This window comes from Nothoprocta perdicaria, unplaced genomic scaffold, assembly GCF_003342845.1.
Source record: "Nothoprocta perdicaria isolate Ctin4 unplaced genomic scaffold, notPer1 scaffold_119, whole genome shotgun sequence".
NCBI lineage: Eukaryota > Metazoa > Chordata > Aves > Tinamiformes > Tinamidae > Nothoprocta > Nothoprocta perdicaria.
Window position 1 is genome coordinate 342,898 of NW_020454305.1, and position 19,339 is coordinate 362,236.

General features: G+C 46.7%; 1 protein-coding gene across 1 annotated transcript in view; it reads left to right on the forward strand.

Annotated features, from left to right (window-relative positions):
• Positions 1-431: 431 nt before the first annotated feature.
• PLXNB2 (plexin B2) overlaps positions 432-19,339 on the forward strand; it is a 111,343-nt gene continuing 92,435 nt past the window's right edge. Inside the window, exon 1 of the mRNA XM_026053801.1 lies at positions 432-519. Within this exon, the coding sequence (XP_025909586.1) occupies positions 518-519 (2 nt within the window). The 5' untranslated portion in view covers positions 432-517. The remainder of the gene's footprint in view (positions 520-19,339) is intronic.

Genomic DNA, 19,339 nt, shown 5'->3' on the forward strand with positions numbered 1-19,339 from the left:
CCTCCACGCTTAGATGTTTGATCGTGGGAGGCACCGAGTACTGCCCTTGAGAGGGAGTGCTGGAGCCCTGGCTACAAGAGTGCCAGGTCATGCAATGCCCACCCCGAATGCAAAGCCTTCTTCCTGCTCCTGCATCAGTTGAGCTCTCAGTTCTGTGGTAATTAGCTGTACATCTGCGAGCAGCCGTCCATCTGATTTATTATCTGAGCAACTGCTGAAATTCAGAAAATTGCTCCATTTCGCCTCAGGATTGGAAGTTATGGTGTGCTAAAGTTGTGTGTAAAATGAAATCAAATTGGCTGTACATAAACCAAATTATAGATTTATGGAACATAATAGACCATCCTAAATCAGTATTTTAAAGTTCATAAATTTGGGGTGATTGAGTGTAGTTAATGTTTATGGATATATTTGTAATGACTGTCTTCTTTTATTTAGCGAGTCAGAAAAAAAGAAGATTAAGCACCGTTCCGGAAAATAATTTGACTGCAGTGAAGAAGACTTAGTAGAAACGTGAATGTGAGTATTTCATTGCATGCGACTCAGTTATTTATGTTTGCAAACCACTGACATTGTTTGGTGATTTTACAGACTATGCTAAACTGAAGACCAAGTCACCTAAAATGCCACTAATCATAGTACTTTCAGTATGACAGGAATGCTGGATCAGAGCACTGTGTATATGAGGTTCTCTGAAATATTTCTAAATACGAGTCTGTATGCTATACATACCTATTAGCAGGGACACGTGCTGCAAATTATTTGCAAGCTTCTGAACTGTTTGTGGAAAAAATGGCAATATGAAGTTGTTACTTAGTGCTCTAAAAAAAAAGGCAAGAAAAAATAAAAACACCCCCAGCAATCTTCTGAATAAGCACCCACGGGGGCCTTTAAATCCTGTAACACAGACATATTTTCTCTTTCCAAAAGGACTTAGTCTTACTTGGAATAAAGCAGACAATATATAGTACTTTTCTGTATGCTTGCCCAGAAGATGTGAGTTTATAGTGGAAAAAGATTGCGCTGTGGATTGGCAATTCAATTCAGAATGAAATACCGTGTCTGAAAGTTCCCGGCTAAGTGCATCATTGCTCACTTGAGGTCAGTTTTTCGACCTGGAGTCAATAGTTCTCTAACAATAAGAGCTTTGGTTCATTCTTTAGACCCTTTTGAAACTATTACTTTGTCAGTGAATACTCTCTTATTTTTCTTAAAGTAATTGCTTTCTCCAGCTCTATTTCATAATGTGGGCTCCTTAACAAAGTGTGTGCCTATGTGTATGTGTACATATGTATTTGTGTGCGGAGCAGACACGTATCTCAGCAAATCACAGCCCTGTATTTTACCCTTGGAGGCTTCAAGTGGCTCCAGGTTGCAGTGCAGTGATAGCCATGAACTTGTGGCTGCCACAGATTTGCTTCAGTATTATTTTCTGGCTACATTTTTCCCACGGTCCCACCTTCCCTTTCCCAGAGTCTGTCTGATGAGTCTGGAAGCAGCCCACTAAGTCTTTCCAAATGCTGCATAAAGTACCTAAATCATCATAACTTAGAGGACAAATAAGATGTTGATCCTGCTTTAAGTATGTAACACACAGGAGCAGTTTTAACTTTAGGCTTTGGGCTTTTGTAAACTTGCCCTTAAAAATCACTTACCAACCAAAAGAGCAGACACAGGAGCCACAACAGGAACATTAGAAAATGCTGTCTGCTTTATATATAGTTGTGTCTACTGATACTAGATCTTCTGAAATGAAGGTCCTGAGATTTGACAACATTGTACATAAGCTCAAGATTTACAGACTGTTCTGTGCATTAGCTCTCCGCATAGCGCTTTACTGGTGTCTGACCCAGGATATCAACTTGTAAGATATAAAATCAAATCTTTAAAACCTTCCAGTGGCTGTTGTAAAAAAAAGGCCCTTTCAAAACAGTTACTGGAAATAATCGTTTTAGTTGCCCTGGAATATCTAGAAGTAGATCTCCAGAGTGACCTTGTTTTGGCCAGTGGTACCTCGTGATCGGTTCCTTCTGTATGTGATGAGTTTGTACATGGAAATTAATTTTCTGCACTGCTTTCACATCATTCTCACCAACTCAGACTTTAACAGGTTTTTCTGGGGCATTTGTGAAAAGGTACTTCAGTTGCCTCAGATTTACAAAATAAGCTGAATGTTTGGGTCTGGTTTGGCTGGTTTTGTGAGTAACTGGCAAAGAGATACATTTGGGTATGACTTGAATTATAAAAATAACTGGCCAGTTAAAGGCTCATTTCACATATTTATGTGAAAACAAAATACATGAATGTTCAGTAAATAGAGCTGTATTTCAGGAAGTTCAGCAGTAGTGGACTGCTGACAACGTGTGATTACTACACTTTATCGTTGATATTAAAAAGAAAATGACCTCCAGAAGATGGACTTTTTTTTTTCTGATGTGTGAACTGTGGATCTGTAGACTGAGGTCTGGCTTTCTAGTCAGTCTCCTGCAACTATCAGGCATTAAAATTAGAGATTGATTCTTCTAAACTTGGGATGATTTATCAAAAACTAGTTGGCTTCACATTGGCTGTGTTTTTGGAGTAACTCCAAGTTAGCAAATATATTAGAAGAGGAGAAGATACCTTCTTGTAACCACCTTGTTGGGCCTGGCATATGCTGTATGTTTGATAGGGTAGCTAGTAGTGGCACTTGGGCTCAAAGGTAGAATAAACTTGCAGAAATCTCCTCTTTCCTGTTCTTTTCCATGAACGTCCAGACGGAGCTTTCTTAGAGCTGATAACGGAAGTTGGGATACTGGATGCCGTGAAATGCTGCTTGGCTGTGTTTTCTCAGCTGGTGAAGAGAGAGAGAGGATGGAGAGAGAGCACGAAAATTAAAAACAAAAACTCCTGTGTATCAGGGAAAGGCTGGGAAAAAATGTGGAAGGAACTGGCGGGGCTGTTAAGCTGATAATGGTATTGCGTTATGCTGGGGATGTATTGTAATAATTCTGAGGCAGTGAATGTGATTAAAGGGAGAGGAGCGTGTGCCCGAGGGAAGTAAGAGCAGGTACCGTCAAGGCAGCCGAGTGCACGGGAGAGGAGAAGAACACCCAGCCCTCATTAGATACCAAAATTAGGTTCTTGCTGTCCCTCTTGTAATCTGAGATTCCCGGAACAGGTTCTTAATGTAGCAGGGAGGTTTTTGTTCGCTGTTCGCGACGGGAGTGATTATGTAAAACGTGTGCACCAGCACCATAAATAACTCGCTTCCGACACCGCTTTTGAAGGGTGAGGAGCACATGATGGCATGTGCCCTGCTTGTCAGGCACATGCCATCTCTGGATAGCTCTGCAGGAGCTATCAGAGGGGCTTTGGAGACTTTCAGGTTAATAAAGTGTCTGCTCTAAAGCAGTGACCGTCCCCAAATTGTCCGCCTTCGTTTTGGGATTCAGCTGGGGATTGTAAAATTAATTGTTGTTTATAAGAGCTTGTCTCCTATATCATGAACACTATAAATAATTCTCAGCAGCCTCTGGATCGTGTGGTAAATAAGGCACAGAGCCACACGCTGAATAATGAGGAGAAAAATAAATATTGAAGAGTTGCTAGTTCATTAAGTAATGTCTATGCTGGACATGAAATGAAGCAGGGGAGCTATGAAAAAAAAAACAGTCACTCATCATGGGCTCTATCATAAAGGATTTGCATAAGAACTTCAGTATTTTTGTACTTTTAGAATTGAGCTTGGCAACGCTACAGAAATATTAGTGCATTCTTATCAGTATGTTCTTAAATTCTTTAAAGTTGCCAACTTTGCATGAACATGAACCACACTGAGCGCCTGGAGCTGCCTGTAGGATCCATGTGCTGATCCCTAGCACGGGTTCCTGCCGCTGCAGTTATGGATGTGACATTTGGGGTGATGTTTGCTGGGCATCTTCTGCATCCTATGGGTGGGAGCACCAGAGACCCACATAGTGACCAATCCTGCGGACAGAGCGGCTCCTTTGGAGACCCTGCTGCCCCTTTCCCATGCATGAATCAAGTAAGATCTTGCATTTCTTGCTAATCTGGGTATATCTATGTATGCTCACAGAGCCTGTGCTCTCACGCCGTCGCCACAGAAAGCCCATAAAGACCACGGCCAAATTCCTGACTCTGCTGTCAGGCACAGAGGAGCTGGGAGAGGCTGCAGTGAAAGCCCCACGGAGGAGCCTTGGCTCCCCATCCTCCCCTGGGGGCACTTCAGCAGACTTTTCTTTTTCTCTCTTCTTTTTTTTTTTTTTTTTTTTTTTTTTGTTTTTTTTTTTTTTTTTTTTTTTTTTTTTTAGACAAAGCAGCAGCTTTGAGCATTTTATGTCACTAATTACGGATGACACTGTAATGAACTTTGCACATATGCACATATGTGACAATATTAAACCATATTTTACAGGTAGCTACAGTACCTGGATGACTGCAATGCACTAGGAACTTACCATGTGTGTCTTGAGATCCGCTTTGTACGAAATATCAATAGGTGAATTATAACAGAGTTGGGGTAAGGCCCCCTCTCCCTGTACTCAGTAACATTTGACCTAAGTCCAGAGATTAAACTGCAGGATCCACAGGAGATGCCTCTGGGAAGGGTTCTTACAGTGCCACTCACACAGACTTTTTGTCCTGAGGTTTCCATTCTTCCCGCTTGAAACATAGATCTATCTGCATGTCTTTCTCTCTCATATTGCTCCAAAATAATCTCCTGGGAAATACATAGAAAAGCAAACAGTAGATTCTTTGCCATTTTAGGAGAGGGATAAAAATGAATTCAGCTTCAAAATATTAGCTACTTTAAAGACAAAATGATCCTTCCCTAATTAATACTTGGCAAAGCATTTTAGAGATCAAAGTGTCAATATTAGCAAATTCCCATGGCACACCTGCCAGGTAAGTAAAAATTATATCCATTTATAGCCCAGGAAGCTGAAATAGCAGCTAACATCAGCATTTCCAAAGTTACTGCCTAGTTAAGTTATCTAAACAGCCAGTCTGATTGTCAGAGGTTCTGCGTGTTCTTAGCTGCCCTAGATTGCACTCGGAGCCATGCACTCTTTTCAACCTTCAATGCAAATACTCTGATATCAATGCACAGACGTGGTAGCTGCACCTGACACACCTGCGCTTAAGGCCCTGAATCTGGGCTTTTTTCAAACATGAGCACCCAAAAGAAATCTGGGGCTGGAAGGTTGTGTGTTGTTGCTTCCCAAGCTGGGGGTTAGGTGCTGCACTGCACTCCTGTACCTTAAGGCAAAAGGCAGCTTCTCAGCTGCTAAGATGTATGAGGTAGACAGGCCTGGCCTCTGGAGGGGTTTGCCAGCATTCCCATAGGAAGACTGTCGAGTCCTCAGAGACAGAGAGAGGAGGGTGCCTGAAGTGGTAAGAGAAATTCCTGTGTTTGCAGATAATATTTCTACCTCCTGCTGCTTCTTTCATTAAAAAGAAAAAGTTCCCTTGTTATTGTATTCACGACTCCTTCCCTTTTCACTGTGCCGTGGGCAGAGCGGTGTAACTGGGCTGGAGGACGAGCTCTTGCCAAGCTGCTGGGCAGTGACCAGAGAGCAGAGGGGGGATTTTGAACAACCACGGCGTCCCCCTCAGCGCAGAGCAGCGAGTTGCCGGCGGTGTTCTCCTCAGCGCAGGGCTGGTTTCCACCTGCGGGCTGTTGTCCCTGGCGGACGTCGGCGTCACCCGTGTGCTCGCTCAGCCTGACAACACGGGCGCCAGCCTCAGCGAGGGGCCGCGCTTCCCTCCAGCCCCTTCTCGCTCGTTAGGAGCAGGTGGGAAGGATGAAACTGCAGCCAGCGGCTTCTGACGGAGGGCCCTGCGTGGAGCTGGGAGGGCCGGGGTGGAAGCAGGGCCTGTGCTCCCCGAGGCGCCGGCGCAGGCCGCACGGCAGCCGCCATGACCCACGCTGCCAACTCAGCGGCCTCGTTCGCCGCCCCGGCCCTGCTCGAGGGGAGCGAGCGCTGCCGCTGACAGCAAAGCCCAAAGCAGGGGAGAACGAAGGATTAAAACCAGGAGGCGGTGACTCACGCTCCCTCCTTCGCCCCCAGCCCCGTCCCTCCAAACCACTTTTACCTCAGCAAAGCCCTGGTGGCGCTTCGTGTATAAATAACCGTGTGTTTGAAATGTTAAAACGCGCAGGCTGGAATTAAAAGGGTATGTGGCACGGCAGCATTAAAACAGTGCAGACCCCTTCAAGGGAATTGTGAAGGAAAATTAAAACGCGGTTATTTTTGGCAGACCTTGCCGCAGCCTGTGGAGATGAAGAGAAAGCAGAAAAAAGCAGTTTGCCCAATCCTAGTGCAATTGGACAGAAAAGCTGGGTGCAGTAGAACAAGGGTTTCATAGTGGCCCTTTGCACTACTAAAGCCTGAGTTTTCAGGTTGTCTCCAATTTTGTGGGGAAGGGAAGGAGATCCACCGAGAAAGAAGGTTCCGGCAGAAGCTGCATTTCCCTTTCTTCTGTAAATAGTGGCAAATACATCTGCTTGGCCGCCGTCCACGCTGTCTCCCTCCTCACGGCGCACGGCAGGAAGGGAGAGCCGAGGGCTGCAGTGCCAGGCGTCAGTCACCGGTGACAAGTGTCCGCAGCCCGCAGCGTCTCGTGCAACAAGCAGGTTATGGGGCCCATTCCGAGGACGCACAAGTGACAACATTGGCGCTTGGTTTCTGGTTGTCTCTTGGCAACTGAAGTTGAGAATTATGTCCCCGTTGGGAAATAGAAGCGCAATGTGGAGTTAGAGAGGCTTGGGGAAGCGCTGCAGAGCGGGTGCCGGCGCAGCCTCCAGGCTGCAAGGGCCGTTCGTGGTGTCACTCGCAGGCCATGTGGGAGCTGTAGCACGGGCCTTGACTCCTGGCCCAAGCAAGGCCTCCATGAGCCTCCTGGTGTCTGATGAAGCGACACCCCCAGCACACCTAACCTGCTTTTTTTCTTTAATGAGTTAATGATAGCAGGGTGAATAGAGTCTTGCCCGTGATACAGGTGCTGTTGTCAGCTTGTTGGTGTGGGGGAGTATCCGGACATTGTCCTTGTGGTGCCTCTGCAGTTACTGATGAAGGAGGGATTTTAGGAGGCCCTGGTCCCTCGAGGACCTTGTCTGCAGACCCACGGGCTTCTGGAGCTTTGTGTGGTGCCACAGGGCAGGGCTGCCCCTGCTTGGGGTTCTTGGTCCATGGCTCTCAGAGCAGGACTGTGGCCTTGCAAAGCCCGTGCCAAACCTTCCTGCTGCTGCTCATGTGTGGGTCTGGTGCAGCTGTGGGTCTGGTGCAGCGGTGGGCCTGGTACAGCAGTGGGTCTGGTACAGCAGTGCCCTCGCTGCAGAAGAGCTGCGGTACCATCCCTGCCCGCCCGTCTAAGTGCAACGTGCAGGGGGATTGCTACGCTGTTCCTGCACTTCCATCGTGTTTTTATTTTATGATTATGATGTTGTTTTAAGCAATTGTTATATGAGCATATGTTCACATGTGTTTTATATGTTGCTTTGCTTAAATGGCAACAATTCACATTAGTGTTGATTGTCTGGAATACACCACCTCCACTGCTCTAAGCCTTTGCTATTACCTTGTGCTAACAAACATGAGTAAAGTGCTCTGTGCTCTCAAGGTGTTGCTTTTTTAATGCCGTTTATATGGGTCTATTTATAAAACCTGTTCTATGATGTTCTTGTTTTGTTTTCTACTCTACTTGAATGCTTTTGAACAGGTATTATTTCTCAACTAATACATTTAATAATCTTTAGTTCAATTAATGTTATATTTAATTAAAGGATTTAACAGGGCTAAAAGTAAGAATTAAATACGTGTCTGTTTGCTAATTATTAAAGGCTAAATTCAAGGCACGTCTCGACCTTTTTTAAATTCATTTAATAGAATACATACAAAAGAGTATATTTAAAAATGTCTATTCTTTTGACCATCCAGACAATAATGTAGTGTTTTGTTACTGCAGCTTTTAATTTAGTCAAGCACAGTGTCATAAAGTAGCTTCAGGAAGTTAAAAAATATATGTATATATATATATACGTGTGTATGATTTTAGGTATCAAATTTCATATTGTCATGAAGTTAATGACTTAATAAACAGAAGTCTTCCAGGACAGACAAAATATACTTTTGTTTACCTCTCCTAGCTTTGCTGAAAATGGCATTGGTTTAATTTGTGACTAGTTAAATAAATTGAATTAAATGAGTTTCTGGGAACTTCTAAGCTTGCGAAACAATGTAGCTCTAGTGTTTACACAAAGCTAGTAGTTTCTTTAAAACATGCCTGGAAATTTCCAGACAACTGAAGGGGCCTGCCCCGATCCTCCACAAGTCTGAACGGTTGTTTTCAGAAAAGGAGCTTTAGAGCTCGGTGTTATTTCGGAGGAAAGGATGATGCTGCTTATGTGGAGGGGCAGGAGGCACACGCAGCTTTGAGGACTCTCTCTGTTTATTTTTCAGAGAGCTCTGTTTATCTCTAGAGATTTTTGTTTTCCGCATGGAAGTGATGACTTCACAGACCATGGTTTCTCTTATGGGCAATGTGATGGGGATTCATACTCTGCCACCTCGTCTTATGATGCCTCTTTTCTGCACCTCAGATGTGGTTTGTGCTATGATCCTTCTTCTGCGTATCCGAGGGGTCCTGAGATGCTGAGGAGCCTGTGGCTGCGGTCAGAAAGCTGCTTCCAGCATCCTCTGCTTGTACTTCCCATCCAAGAAGTCTCCATCAGATGGCACTGCTATTTTGCCCTTCCCTGGCTATTCCTCCTTAGCTGTGCTGGGTGGAAAAGACCACAATATTTTAAAGATGACCCATGGTATCAGCAGCACTTTTGTCTGCTTGAAAGCAGAGCAGAGAGCTGCAGCCTAACTTGCAAGAACTTCATCTAAAGGGAAGAAATAGGTGAAGTGAAAGCAGTAAACCCTGTTCCTTGTCTGTGATACAAGTACATTTAGTGGTGGTTGAATCCCAGTTCCTCAGCTAGCTGATGAGGTTTCCATTATAATGAGCAGAAATATGGAGCAGAGTTGGTGTCAGGGTTGGTGGAGCAGGTTCCTTAAGTCCTTGAGACTTCCTACAGCCAGTGTCTTCTGAAAGCAAAGCTATCTTGTTCTATCCAGGAGGAAATACCCAGGTTTGTCAGCTGTCTGCTCCACAATGGCTTCAGTTCCATCTRGAGATGGAACAACAGAGCAGAGATCTGCATGGACTCAAAGCCAAGGAGATCTTGTTACAAGGCACACTTCCAGTGTGGTAGTGCTTGGAAGAAGGGAAGATGTGTGTGGTCGGTAACCGAGGGCTATGCTGATTCACTCCATTCCCCATTCCCAGATTTCCATGCCCTTCACATCGGGCCATCCAGGCATAAGCACTTTGGTTTATTTCTTCAAAGATGCATTGGGTAGCATTTGTTTATAGTGGTCCTGGCTGCAAGATATGGATGTTATTTGATGTGTAAATATTTGAGGTGCTGTCCTGGATTTGCTTTGCAGGATATGGATGGTTCCTTCTTGACCTGTGCAACATGGGAACATCCTACCTGTTTGCATGATTGCAGATGCTGCCCGGAGGAGCTCCTTGCAGAATTACCTATGGCAAAGGATATAAATATGAGGACAGCTTTATGCAAGTGAAGCTTTTACAGCTGCGGGGCCAAGTTACACTGGGAGAAATTGTTATTTGAAAAGAGTTACTTGAAGTTTGCATAGGACCAGGAGGAAAAGAACAAGTAAGTGATGCAGACTGAGGATGGAAACCAATAGCCTAAGAAAGGAAAACATGCCCCATACATCTGTTTTGCATGACTTAAGCAATATTGAATAGGCCAATGTATTATTGTAAGCAAATGTGATACCCTGCGTAAAGTCACACTATACAAAAGTGGCCATTTATTCTCATGAAAGAAGAATAGGCAGAGATAAGATCCTCACCCAGCAGCTTGTACGTCGTTTTTCTCTGACAGGGTGAGGAACATTTCTTTCTCTCATTCTAGGACACCTCGCAAGTTGTGCAGCTTGAGTGGTGTCAGGGCATGTTTGCACCGTCACTTTGTGGGGTACCCGTCCATGCTGTCACCGAACAGGGTGGCCTGATCCTCCATCCCCCCGAGCTGCTTTCTTGCGTGGGCAGCATAAGCATGGCCGTAAGCAAACCTCACGTCTGATCAGATTGCTGAGGAGAACCTGGCCAGGACCTGGGAGATGGTTAGTTCCTGCTGGAGCAGCACACGGTGTGTTCAAGCCATCCCTTGCAGGCCAGGAGCGGCCCAGAGCAGAGAACTCTCTCTGAGAGCCAGGAATGCTGAGGAGCCCCTCTGTAGGGATGAACTAGGTATCGGTACCAGATGTTAGACAAAGAATCAAATGTACCATTTTCTTGCTAGAAATGTTACCCAGATCTTTCTTAGAACTGAACAACAGGACAAGGGATGGAGAGGGACGAGCTGCTCCCTGATTCACTAGGCAGAACTGAGATGCTGACCTTGTCGGGGAGCAGCGGTGCCCCAGCTGAGGCATGGGGTGGTCTTCTCCTTGACACAACCCAGCAGCCGACAGCAGCCTTGCCTGGGACCGTGGCACCTGGATAACCAGGGAGGAAAAGGACAGAGAAGGGAGGCGGCACTTTCGGTGTGCTGTGACACATGGCTTAAATGCGAGTGTCTCTGCAAAAATGCTTTTAGTCTCTTTCTGCCAACTTGGTTACCAGAGTTGGACTTCATTTGTTGTCTCTGGCATTAATCTAATACATACAGTGTTCTTTCTAAAGGTAAAAATCTGACCACCTCTGCATAGTTAGTTCATCCAGTGTTTTAAAGATTTGCAGTGTCTCTGTAAAATAGTCATACACATTAGTGGGTAGAATAGTGCGTGCTATTGCTGTAAGGGGAATAGAGCCTTTTAAATGTATTCTCTCAGCAGATATACATTACTGCATAGAGCTGTGTTTTTCAGAAGCGCTTGCAATTGCAGGAATTGCTTTTCCCCATTCACCAGTCCTGGAAAACACATAAGCATCTAAGAGACATAAATTAGCTCAAACGGATGTCATAAGTGCAAATTTTATTAAAATTCTTGTCTGTCAATGTGTGAGTGGTCTTGATAAATTAGATTACTGAATGATTTTGTTCACGACAAGTTTGCTTTCATTATGGGTTAAATATGCAAAATAATACCTAAATAAAGACTAAGTTAAGCTGTTAAATGCAGCTTGCGGGAATAATCAGACATTTTCTGGCTTGTGCATTGATTTGAAGGCTGTCTGTCAGCCTTCATCTTTATTCGTGGTAAATAAAACCTCTTCCCTGAAGGCATCAAGGTATAAGAGGATAAGAGCCATAATATTATGCCTCCCTCAATCAGTGATTTTGTAGGGAATTTGCTAAAGTTCTTTACCTGCAATACAGCAGAAATACTGATACATGCAGGAAGTAAAACTTGTGGCCAAGAAGGCCAATGGGCTCCTTGCTGCATCAGGAGGATGTTGCCAGTAGGTTGAGGGAGGTGATCCTGCCCCTCTCCTCAGCTCTGGAGAGGCCGCACCTGGAGTATTGGTGGAGTTCTGGGCTCCCCAGGACAAGAAGGACGTGGAGCTTCTAAAGAGGGTCCAGCGGAGAGAGACAAAGATGATTAAGGGACTGGAGCATCTCTCGTATGAGGAGAGTCTCAGTGAGCCGGGCCGGTTTTCTCTGGAGAAGGTTGAGAGGGGATCTGATCAATATGTATAAGTACCTGAAGGGGGAATGTAGGGAGGAGGGGGTCGAACTCTTCTCGGTGGTGGCCGGTGATAGGACAAGGGGCAATGGGTATAAGTTGAAACATGGGAAATTCCATCTGCATGTGAGGAAGAACTTCCTTCTTGTGCGGCTGCCAGAGCCCTGGAACAGGCTGCCCAGGGAGGCTGTGGAGTCTCCTTCTCTGGAGGTCTTCAAAACCCACCTGGATGCCGCCCTGTGCCCCGTGCTCTGGGTGTCCCTGCTGGAGCAAGGGGGTTGGACTGGATGATCTCTAGAGGTCTCTTCCAACCTCAACCAGTCTGTGATTCTGTGAGAGATTGTTAAAGGGAATCAGGAATGATTATGTTCCAGATTTACAGTGCTCTGGCTCTGGCATCAAGAGCTTGGAAAATCTCAGGAAAAGTAAAAATATATGGGCAAAAAAAAGTGTTCTAGGAGCACTAAGGAAACGGCGGCAAATTATGGTCAACAAATAAAAATCAGTCCATCACACACAGTTTGCTGCTTGGCCAGTGGTGTTTGTGATGCCCACAGATGACAGCAGGAGGCCTGGGGCACCGGAGCAGCGGCCCTGGCCTCCTCGCCCGGAGGCCCTGCTGGCTGTGACTGTGGCACGGGGGTAGTTCCCCACATGGAGCAGGGGGTAGTTCCCCACACGGCCGTGGCCGGGGGGCACCCACGGCTTCCTGTGTCCCACTTGTGGCGCCAGGTGCCATGTCCCTCACGGCGGGAGCTTCCGCAACGGGAAGTGTGGGGGGCACCCACGGGGTCACCCCATGTCCGCGCTTGATCCTCTGCCTGTCCCAGAGGGAAAATCTTAAAATCCAGGGAGTGCTCAGGGCTGATGCTAGCACCTTTCTGGAGAAAAAGGACTAAAACTGAGGAGGTAAGTACTGCAGAGAGGTGCATTTCTCCATCAGCTCCTCCTCCACTCGGCAATTACTGCTGAGTGAAAACCCGGGAAGGGAACAGGCTGCTGAGGAAGCACGGAGGCTTCATTGGATGCCTGCGGGGCAGAGCCAGGCTAGCAGAGGGACTGAACCTAAGAAATATTAGAAAACTAGTATTTTGTAAACTGTTACTGTTTGTAGCACAAATAGGTATTGAAGGAATGTGAATATGAGACTTTGAAGAAACCCAAGTTTTCCGAACATCGCATCTGCAGGGGCCTTCCGTGGTGAGGTGCCCTGGTGTGATGCACGGCTATAAGACAAGGAGTTAGTCCAAGGGTGAAGGTGCCTGCAGTCCGGAGCAAAAGGCTACGTGCTGAGTTGTGGTGAACGGCGAACAGGACGAGGCTGCTGACAGGGCTTCATCCATGGCAAGCCGGAAAGATTTGGGGAAAACTGAAGGGGAACTGATTGAAAAAATAGGTGCTAACTTAAGGGAGAGCAACTTTTTCTAACATACTTAAGTATGGACATGGAAAGCTAATAGTGGAGAGGGCCATTAGTGAGAGATCCAGGCAGGAACCAGAGCGATGCTGCGTGGTTTTGGGAAGGGCCCCGCTGAGCACAAGTGGCTGCATATGAAGCTGTGTGGGCTTAACTGGTCCCAGCACAGACATGCCTGGCAGCGCCTGATAACAAGCTCTGGCCGAGGGATGCTGCCCGATGGCAGGGCTTTGATTGACTCCCAGCTCCGTTATTCCTGGACTGTGGCGTGTCTGGCACAAGCCACATGGGAGTTTCGGTGTCTCCTTGCTGGCTGATTCCTGCGCGTGTGGCCGCTACAGCCGGTGCTGGAGCCTGTGCTTCCATGTGCTGGCGGTGGAGGGACCTTGCCGTGGGTTTCTCAAGAGCACGTTGCGAATGTGCATCGCTTGGCTGTGTCTGGGCAAATCTAATGCCCTTTGCTGAGAATGCAGGAGGAGACTATAGCTGCCATAAGGACAAACAGAAGCACATGAAGCACTTGGTAAAAATTTGAATTGCTCAAATATTTCTCTTAATTTTTTTTCACAAGAAGCGTCAGGCTCTGACCATCCGATGAATATTGTTGCACTACCGTGTTACTTGAAGACATCTTTATCTTTTTTTTGCCCTTGTCCTTACTGCACAAATTAAGAGCTTTGCAATGCAGAGACTGAGGATTTACCTGATGCTGAATAGTGAGACACAAGAAACAAGGAAAGAAATTCCTGGGCTTATCCGCTAGACCACCCCATTTTGGAGTTCAGCATCCGCAGCTTGCACTTCCTTCCTGCAGACTCCCTGCTCTCTATGTATGTATTTTCAGGAGCCTTTCACACACGAATGTGTGCGCAGTGACTGCACATCATTCCCCTGGCTCTCGCTTGGGTGTCCGCTCTTTGTCCTGCTTTGGCTCCCCCCGGAATTCCGAGCGTCGCTCCCAGTGGCCGGGCGCGCTGCAGGTCTCCATGGCAACGCCCGGAGACGCGTGCGGTGCCGCGGGAGGCCTCGGAGACGCTTTCCCTGCGGGAGTTGCCACGGCCTCCGGAAAAGATTCTTAGCAGTGAGGGAGACAGAGCCCTGGAACAGGCTGCCCAGGGAGGCTGTGGAGTCTCCTTCTCTGGAGATCTTCCCAACCTGCCTGGATGCCGCCCTGTGCCCCGTGCTCTGGGTGTCCCTGCTGGAGCAGGGGGGTTGGACTAGATGATCTCTAGAGGTCCCTTCCACCCTCAACCATCCTGCGATTCTGTGATTTCCCCTTCTGCATTTATTCCCTGTAATTCTAATATGTCTCTTGTGTCTTTGGTCTCCGTGTGCTCACTCAAGGGGAGTTTTTGCAAGGGCAAGAATTGCTGTCCTGGTTAGAGCTGAAAGAGCTGGTGATAAACCATGTCACAGAGATTATGAAGCTGAGTTTAAAGGAGGTAAGTGCTCATATCCCTACCATTCCCAAACATTTTCTCAGGGAAAGCAAAACCAAGCACAAACAAGCATTCAAGGAAGGGTTATTTTATAGAAGAGCATTTTGCAGCTGCAGTTGAGGAGGAACGGATTCTCTCCAGCGGCAGGAAATAACCAAGGCTGGATGAAAGTCTATTGCCGTCTGGGACAAGAATTAGGGGCTCCAGGTTATTTTCTGATAGCAGAAATGTGACACTGGAGTTTTACTTTATGATGCTAAATTTAGAAATGCAGTATATCCTAGAACAGGGAGGATTTCTTTTTTTTTTTTTAGTACTATCTCAGCCCACCAGACATAAAGTTAGACCAACAGGAGGACGTGGGCTCGTAATGCTCGGAGCAGTGACTAATTCAAGTGTAATCAACAGCTCGAATGAGCAGTTTCAGCTTCCAGTTGCTGCACGGGGAGCACGAGGCCCATCAGGGCCGCGCTCTTGAGCAATCCCAGTGTGAGCAGGGATGCCCGAAATAGCAGGAAAAGCTGGTTCCTGGCAGGACGTTTCACCTCGAGCTCTCCCGTTCTCAGGGCGTTCATAGAATCATAGAATCGCTGAGTGCTTGAGGTTGGAAAGGACCTCCAGAGATCATCTAGTCCAAACCCCCTGCTCACGCAGGGTCACCCAGAGCACGGGGCATAGGGCAGCATCCAGGCAGTTTTTAAAGATCTCCAGAGAAGGAGACTCCACAACCTCTCTGGGCAGCCTGTTCCAGGCTCTGTCACACTCACTGTTAAGAATTTTCTCCTTAAGTTCCTGTGGAACTTCTGGTGCTTCAGTTTATGGCTGTTTCCTCTAGATCTGTCAGTGGCCACCACTGCAAGGATGGCAGTGCCACGTCTGGGTGCCCCGTGGCACCCACAGCAAACGCCACTTCGCAACCGGGGCCCCGCTTGTCCCCGGAGCGGTGGCTGTGCAGGGAAGGGAGCAAGACCTGCTGTCCTCTTCTGAAATGTGTCTGGGCAAGGCACACAACAAGGACGTGGTGCCCTTTCCTTTGCAGCCTGCTTTTATCAGTGGATAAAAGGCACCAGGTGCTGCTGTGCCAGGGAGTACCGGTCACCCACACAAGTCAGTGCTCTGAAAGCCAAGTCCCCTCCATCTGCCCCATAAATCTAGAATTGTTTCTCCTACAGCACTGGTTGATCAAGTGAAAGGAGCAAAGTCCCTTCAGGCAAAGGCATCGGATGAGGCAGCGAAGAGTTGGGTGAGGAGCTCTGGGCAGCCTGGGCTCTGGGCTTCCCAGCTCCTGAACACACGTGGAGCTGAACACGAGCAGCGCAGCCTCCTGATCCTCTCCCAGCAGCCCAGGGACTGTTCCGCTTTCCTGGGAAGGTGCTTGTGGCATCTGAGTGCTGCTTAAGTGCTCTGAATCCTGGGCTGAGACTCTGCTGGGCATGAGAAGGATCATGTTCAGTGAGAGGTTCCTGCGTGAGAAAAAGAGCAGAGGTGCTGAGCACTGACAAGGCGAAAGGAGCTCGATTTGGCACAAGACGGAAGCCTTGGGACGTTGGCAAAAAACACAGCAAACCCATGGTGGGTACACAGGGAAGAGTCAGGAGCACTGCGCTCTGCAGTGACAGGTAAACCTTAGCAATGCTACTGTGTTTTCCTGTAGTTACAGGACTAAGAGCAGAGTGTTTCCTCAAACAAATGTCAACATGCAAACAAATTGGCCATTTTCCTTGTAAGGACATTTGACCAAAGAACAAAATCACACAGTGCTCTGAAGGAAGCAGTAAAATTACGAGTTATGCTGCGTATTTAAACCCATTTATAGACAGAGAAACTTCAGCAGATAAAGGGATGTTGAAATATTCCAGTAAATGTTCTTCAAAAAGCAGAACAGCCTTTAGGAGACCGGCGGGAGAGAAGCAAAGTTCATGGATTATTTTAACTTCCTGTTTGTCTGCTGAAAGTTCGTATTTTAAAAACCCGACTGAAAAATGCTGCCTTTCAGTTTGGAAGGAAGGATTTCAGCTTGATAAGAGTTTCCAAAGCGCAATGTTAGGAAAAGGTAGGGGTTGGTAGCAGCACAGCTGTAGGCAGCGCCTGGACCCTGGATGCAATTGGCAGGAACATCAAAAGTCAAGAAATGTTCTACCTGAGCCCTATTTTTCTCAAATTGGAAGCCAGAAAGAAAAACATGAGGGTTATGTGGGTCACCACTGTTCCAGAATGCCCAGTGTAAACAGGATGGAGTGAATGGGAGGGAGTTCGTGGACTTATGAAGAAAGCTTTGAGAAGTGCTGACTTCCTATTCCAGTCCAACGTATTAATCTTCCTTTGCCATTATCCTCTAATTAGATTGTTTACATTTTAAAGCAAACTAATGACACAGTCACTGAGGAAAAGGCCAGAAACAAAGCTAGCAGAGAACCCACCTGCTTCCTTGGCCTCTGAAACACAGACAGTAGGGTAAGAGGGAGACATCTGAGGCTTTATAATAAAAAATAAAATCACTTTTAGATCAGAAAGTGCAAGGTTTAACAAAACAGAAAGAGGTCTCTGATCCTGCTGTTGTGTTCGGATGATGTAGTTGTCTCCTAAGACATGCAGTATCTTTCTGCGAGTTCCCCAGGGCTCTGCAGAAAATGAAGGGCAGAAAGATTTTAAGAGGCCTTCTGAGAGGAAGAGCCCATCGCCTTGGGTGCCAACCAGGATTAACAGCCGCTGTTGTACCCAAACCTGATTGCTGCTAAAAATATCAATGTCTTGCTTGTCTTTGAAGTTCTTATGTTATATGTTTGTGGCTTGAATTTGGGGAAAAGCAATTTCTGCCGTGTACAAAGCATCATTTGGGAAAACACATTTTATTTCTTGTGTAGTTAAGGAGTTCTTCAATTCAGCCCCATTTCTCTGCCCTGCCTCTGTGTTTCTAATGATGCTTTCACCTCAAAAACCCAGGCCTTGAAAAGAATAATGCAATAGGCAACACTTTTAATCAGAATGGGAAATATGAAACAGCAGGGAATACATTTCCAACTGTGCAAACAAGGAAAAAAAGAAAACCAGAAAACAAAACAAAAGCTATTTTTTCATTTCTTTTTCCTTAGATTGGTCTTACCCACGGGGCTTTTATGGTGCCACGGTTGCATCCTTATCGATAATTGTTCCGTAATTCTGCCCCATTTCTACACTGGAGCAGTATAAAATGTCAAGTTCCGCGCGGCCGGTCAGCTGTGAGGATCCCATGTGGGCAGCGGGAGCCAGCGTGCTGTTAGTAAGCTCCTAAAAGGATAATTCTCCTCCTGTATCAATGTTTAATCGGATGGAATCTCCCATCTTAGAGGCACCTGCATATTCTAAGTAATGTTCTCTTCGAGGGTACCAGAACTGAAGGGGAAAACATGCTCGTGTGAATAGGAAGCTCCTATCTAATTCATCCAAGCCTCTGAGACAAGTTCACAGAAATCAGTTCAAGCCCGTTTCAGCACGGGATGCTTTCTCCTGACAGCTATTCGTGTATATTGGTCTGTTATTAAATAATGTGCAAACTTGCCTCCTGTTTGAGGAAGGCTCTCGCCCGCAGACGCGTCGGCAGCCGCGCCGGGTGCAGCAGTTACTTGTCAGTGAAGAAGAAGCTGGATTAGACGTCAGGTTGGAGACAGGGCTGGATTCGACATCTGCTCCAAGGCAGGGCAGTATCTGTTTGTGTTTCTCAGTAGCTGGTGCAACCAGGGCCTGAATCACCCTGGAGCCTCCAGCCATTATCGCAATATAAAAATAGTAGTTGTCTGAAACTGGGCAGTGAAAGGCCTGGCAGAAAGCTGCAGCCTAGGGGCTGCAGGAACCTTGTGCCATTCTTTCATTTTCTTCATTGCCATTTATATTTTGCCATTTATATATATTTTTTTCTCTCCAGCACAGGCTAAAAATAGCCTTACACATTTGTGCTCAGCTTCAGAAAAGGGAACTACGTAAAAAAAGAGGAAGCTCCTTTCAAGTTGGCTAATGTGGCAGTTAGAAATAAGCCCGAGAAATGCACCCAAGATGAGATGAGCTTTTGGAAGCAGAGGGTCAGCGTGGACCAACTGTTCAGGCCAAAAATGTAAGGAGGAGGAGGAGGAGGAGCTGAGGTGTAGGTAAGGAACACAATTAGAAGGAAGTATCGTTCAGAAACCTGATGTCATATCTAAACAAAGAAAATGAGATTTAGGTTGAAGATTGCAGTCAACTGGGCGTGCTGGAAAAAGGGGTTTGGCGAGTAACTTACAGGAGCAAGCGGAGCTGATTCTCAGCCTTCCTCAGATCTGCTGTTGGTGAAAAGCTCAGTGCAGGGTGGGGTAGGACGGGCTTGGAAAGGAGCGGGCAGAGAGGATCAGGCTAGTATGGAGCTCGCAGCGTTTTGCTGCATCCCGTTCCCGATGGAGAACAGGGGCGACCCTCATTGTGGTGCTCCATGGGGTGGCCTCGAGGGGCTCCGGGGTTCGGCGGTGCCCGTCCCAACAGAAACACGCGGAGCATTTCGTGCTCACTCAGCAAAAAGACACAGGGATTAATTATGCAAAAAGGAGAGGTCTTTGGCCACCCGATTCCATGCAGAAGGGCTGAGGTTTTTCCTCTCCCTCTGGCTGCCCTGGGGGCTGCACCCAGGCAACACTGCCAAGTTTCACACTATGGCCATGGAGCAATTAATTAGGGAGAGACTCATCTCTAAGTTCTCTCTCCACTGATTTACTGATTTCACCTCCTGCTCTGTCTTCCTTATTTTAAAAAAAAAAAAAAAA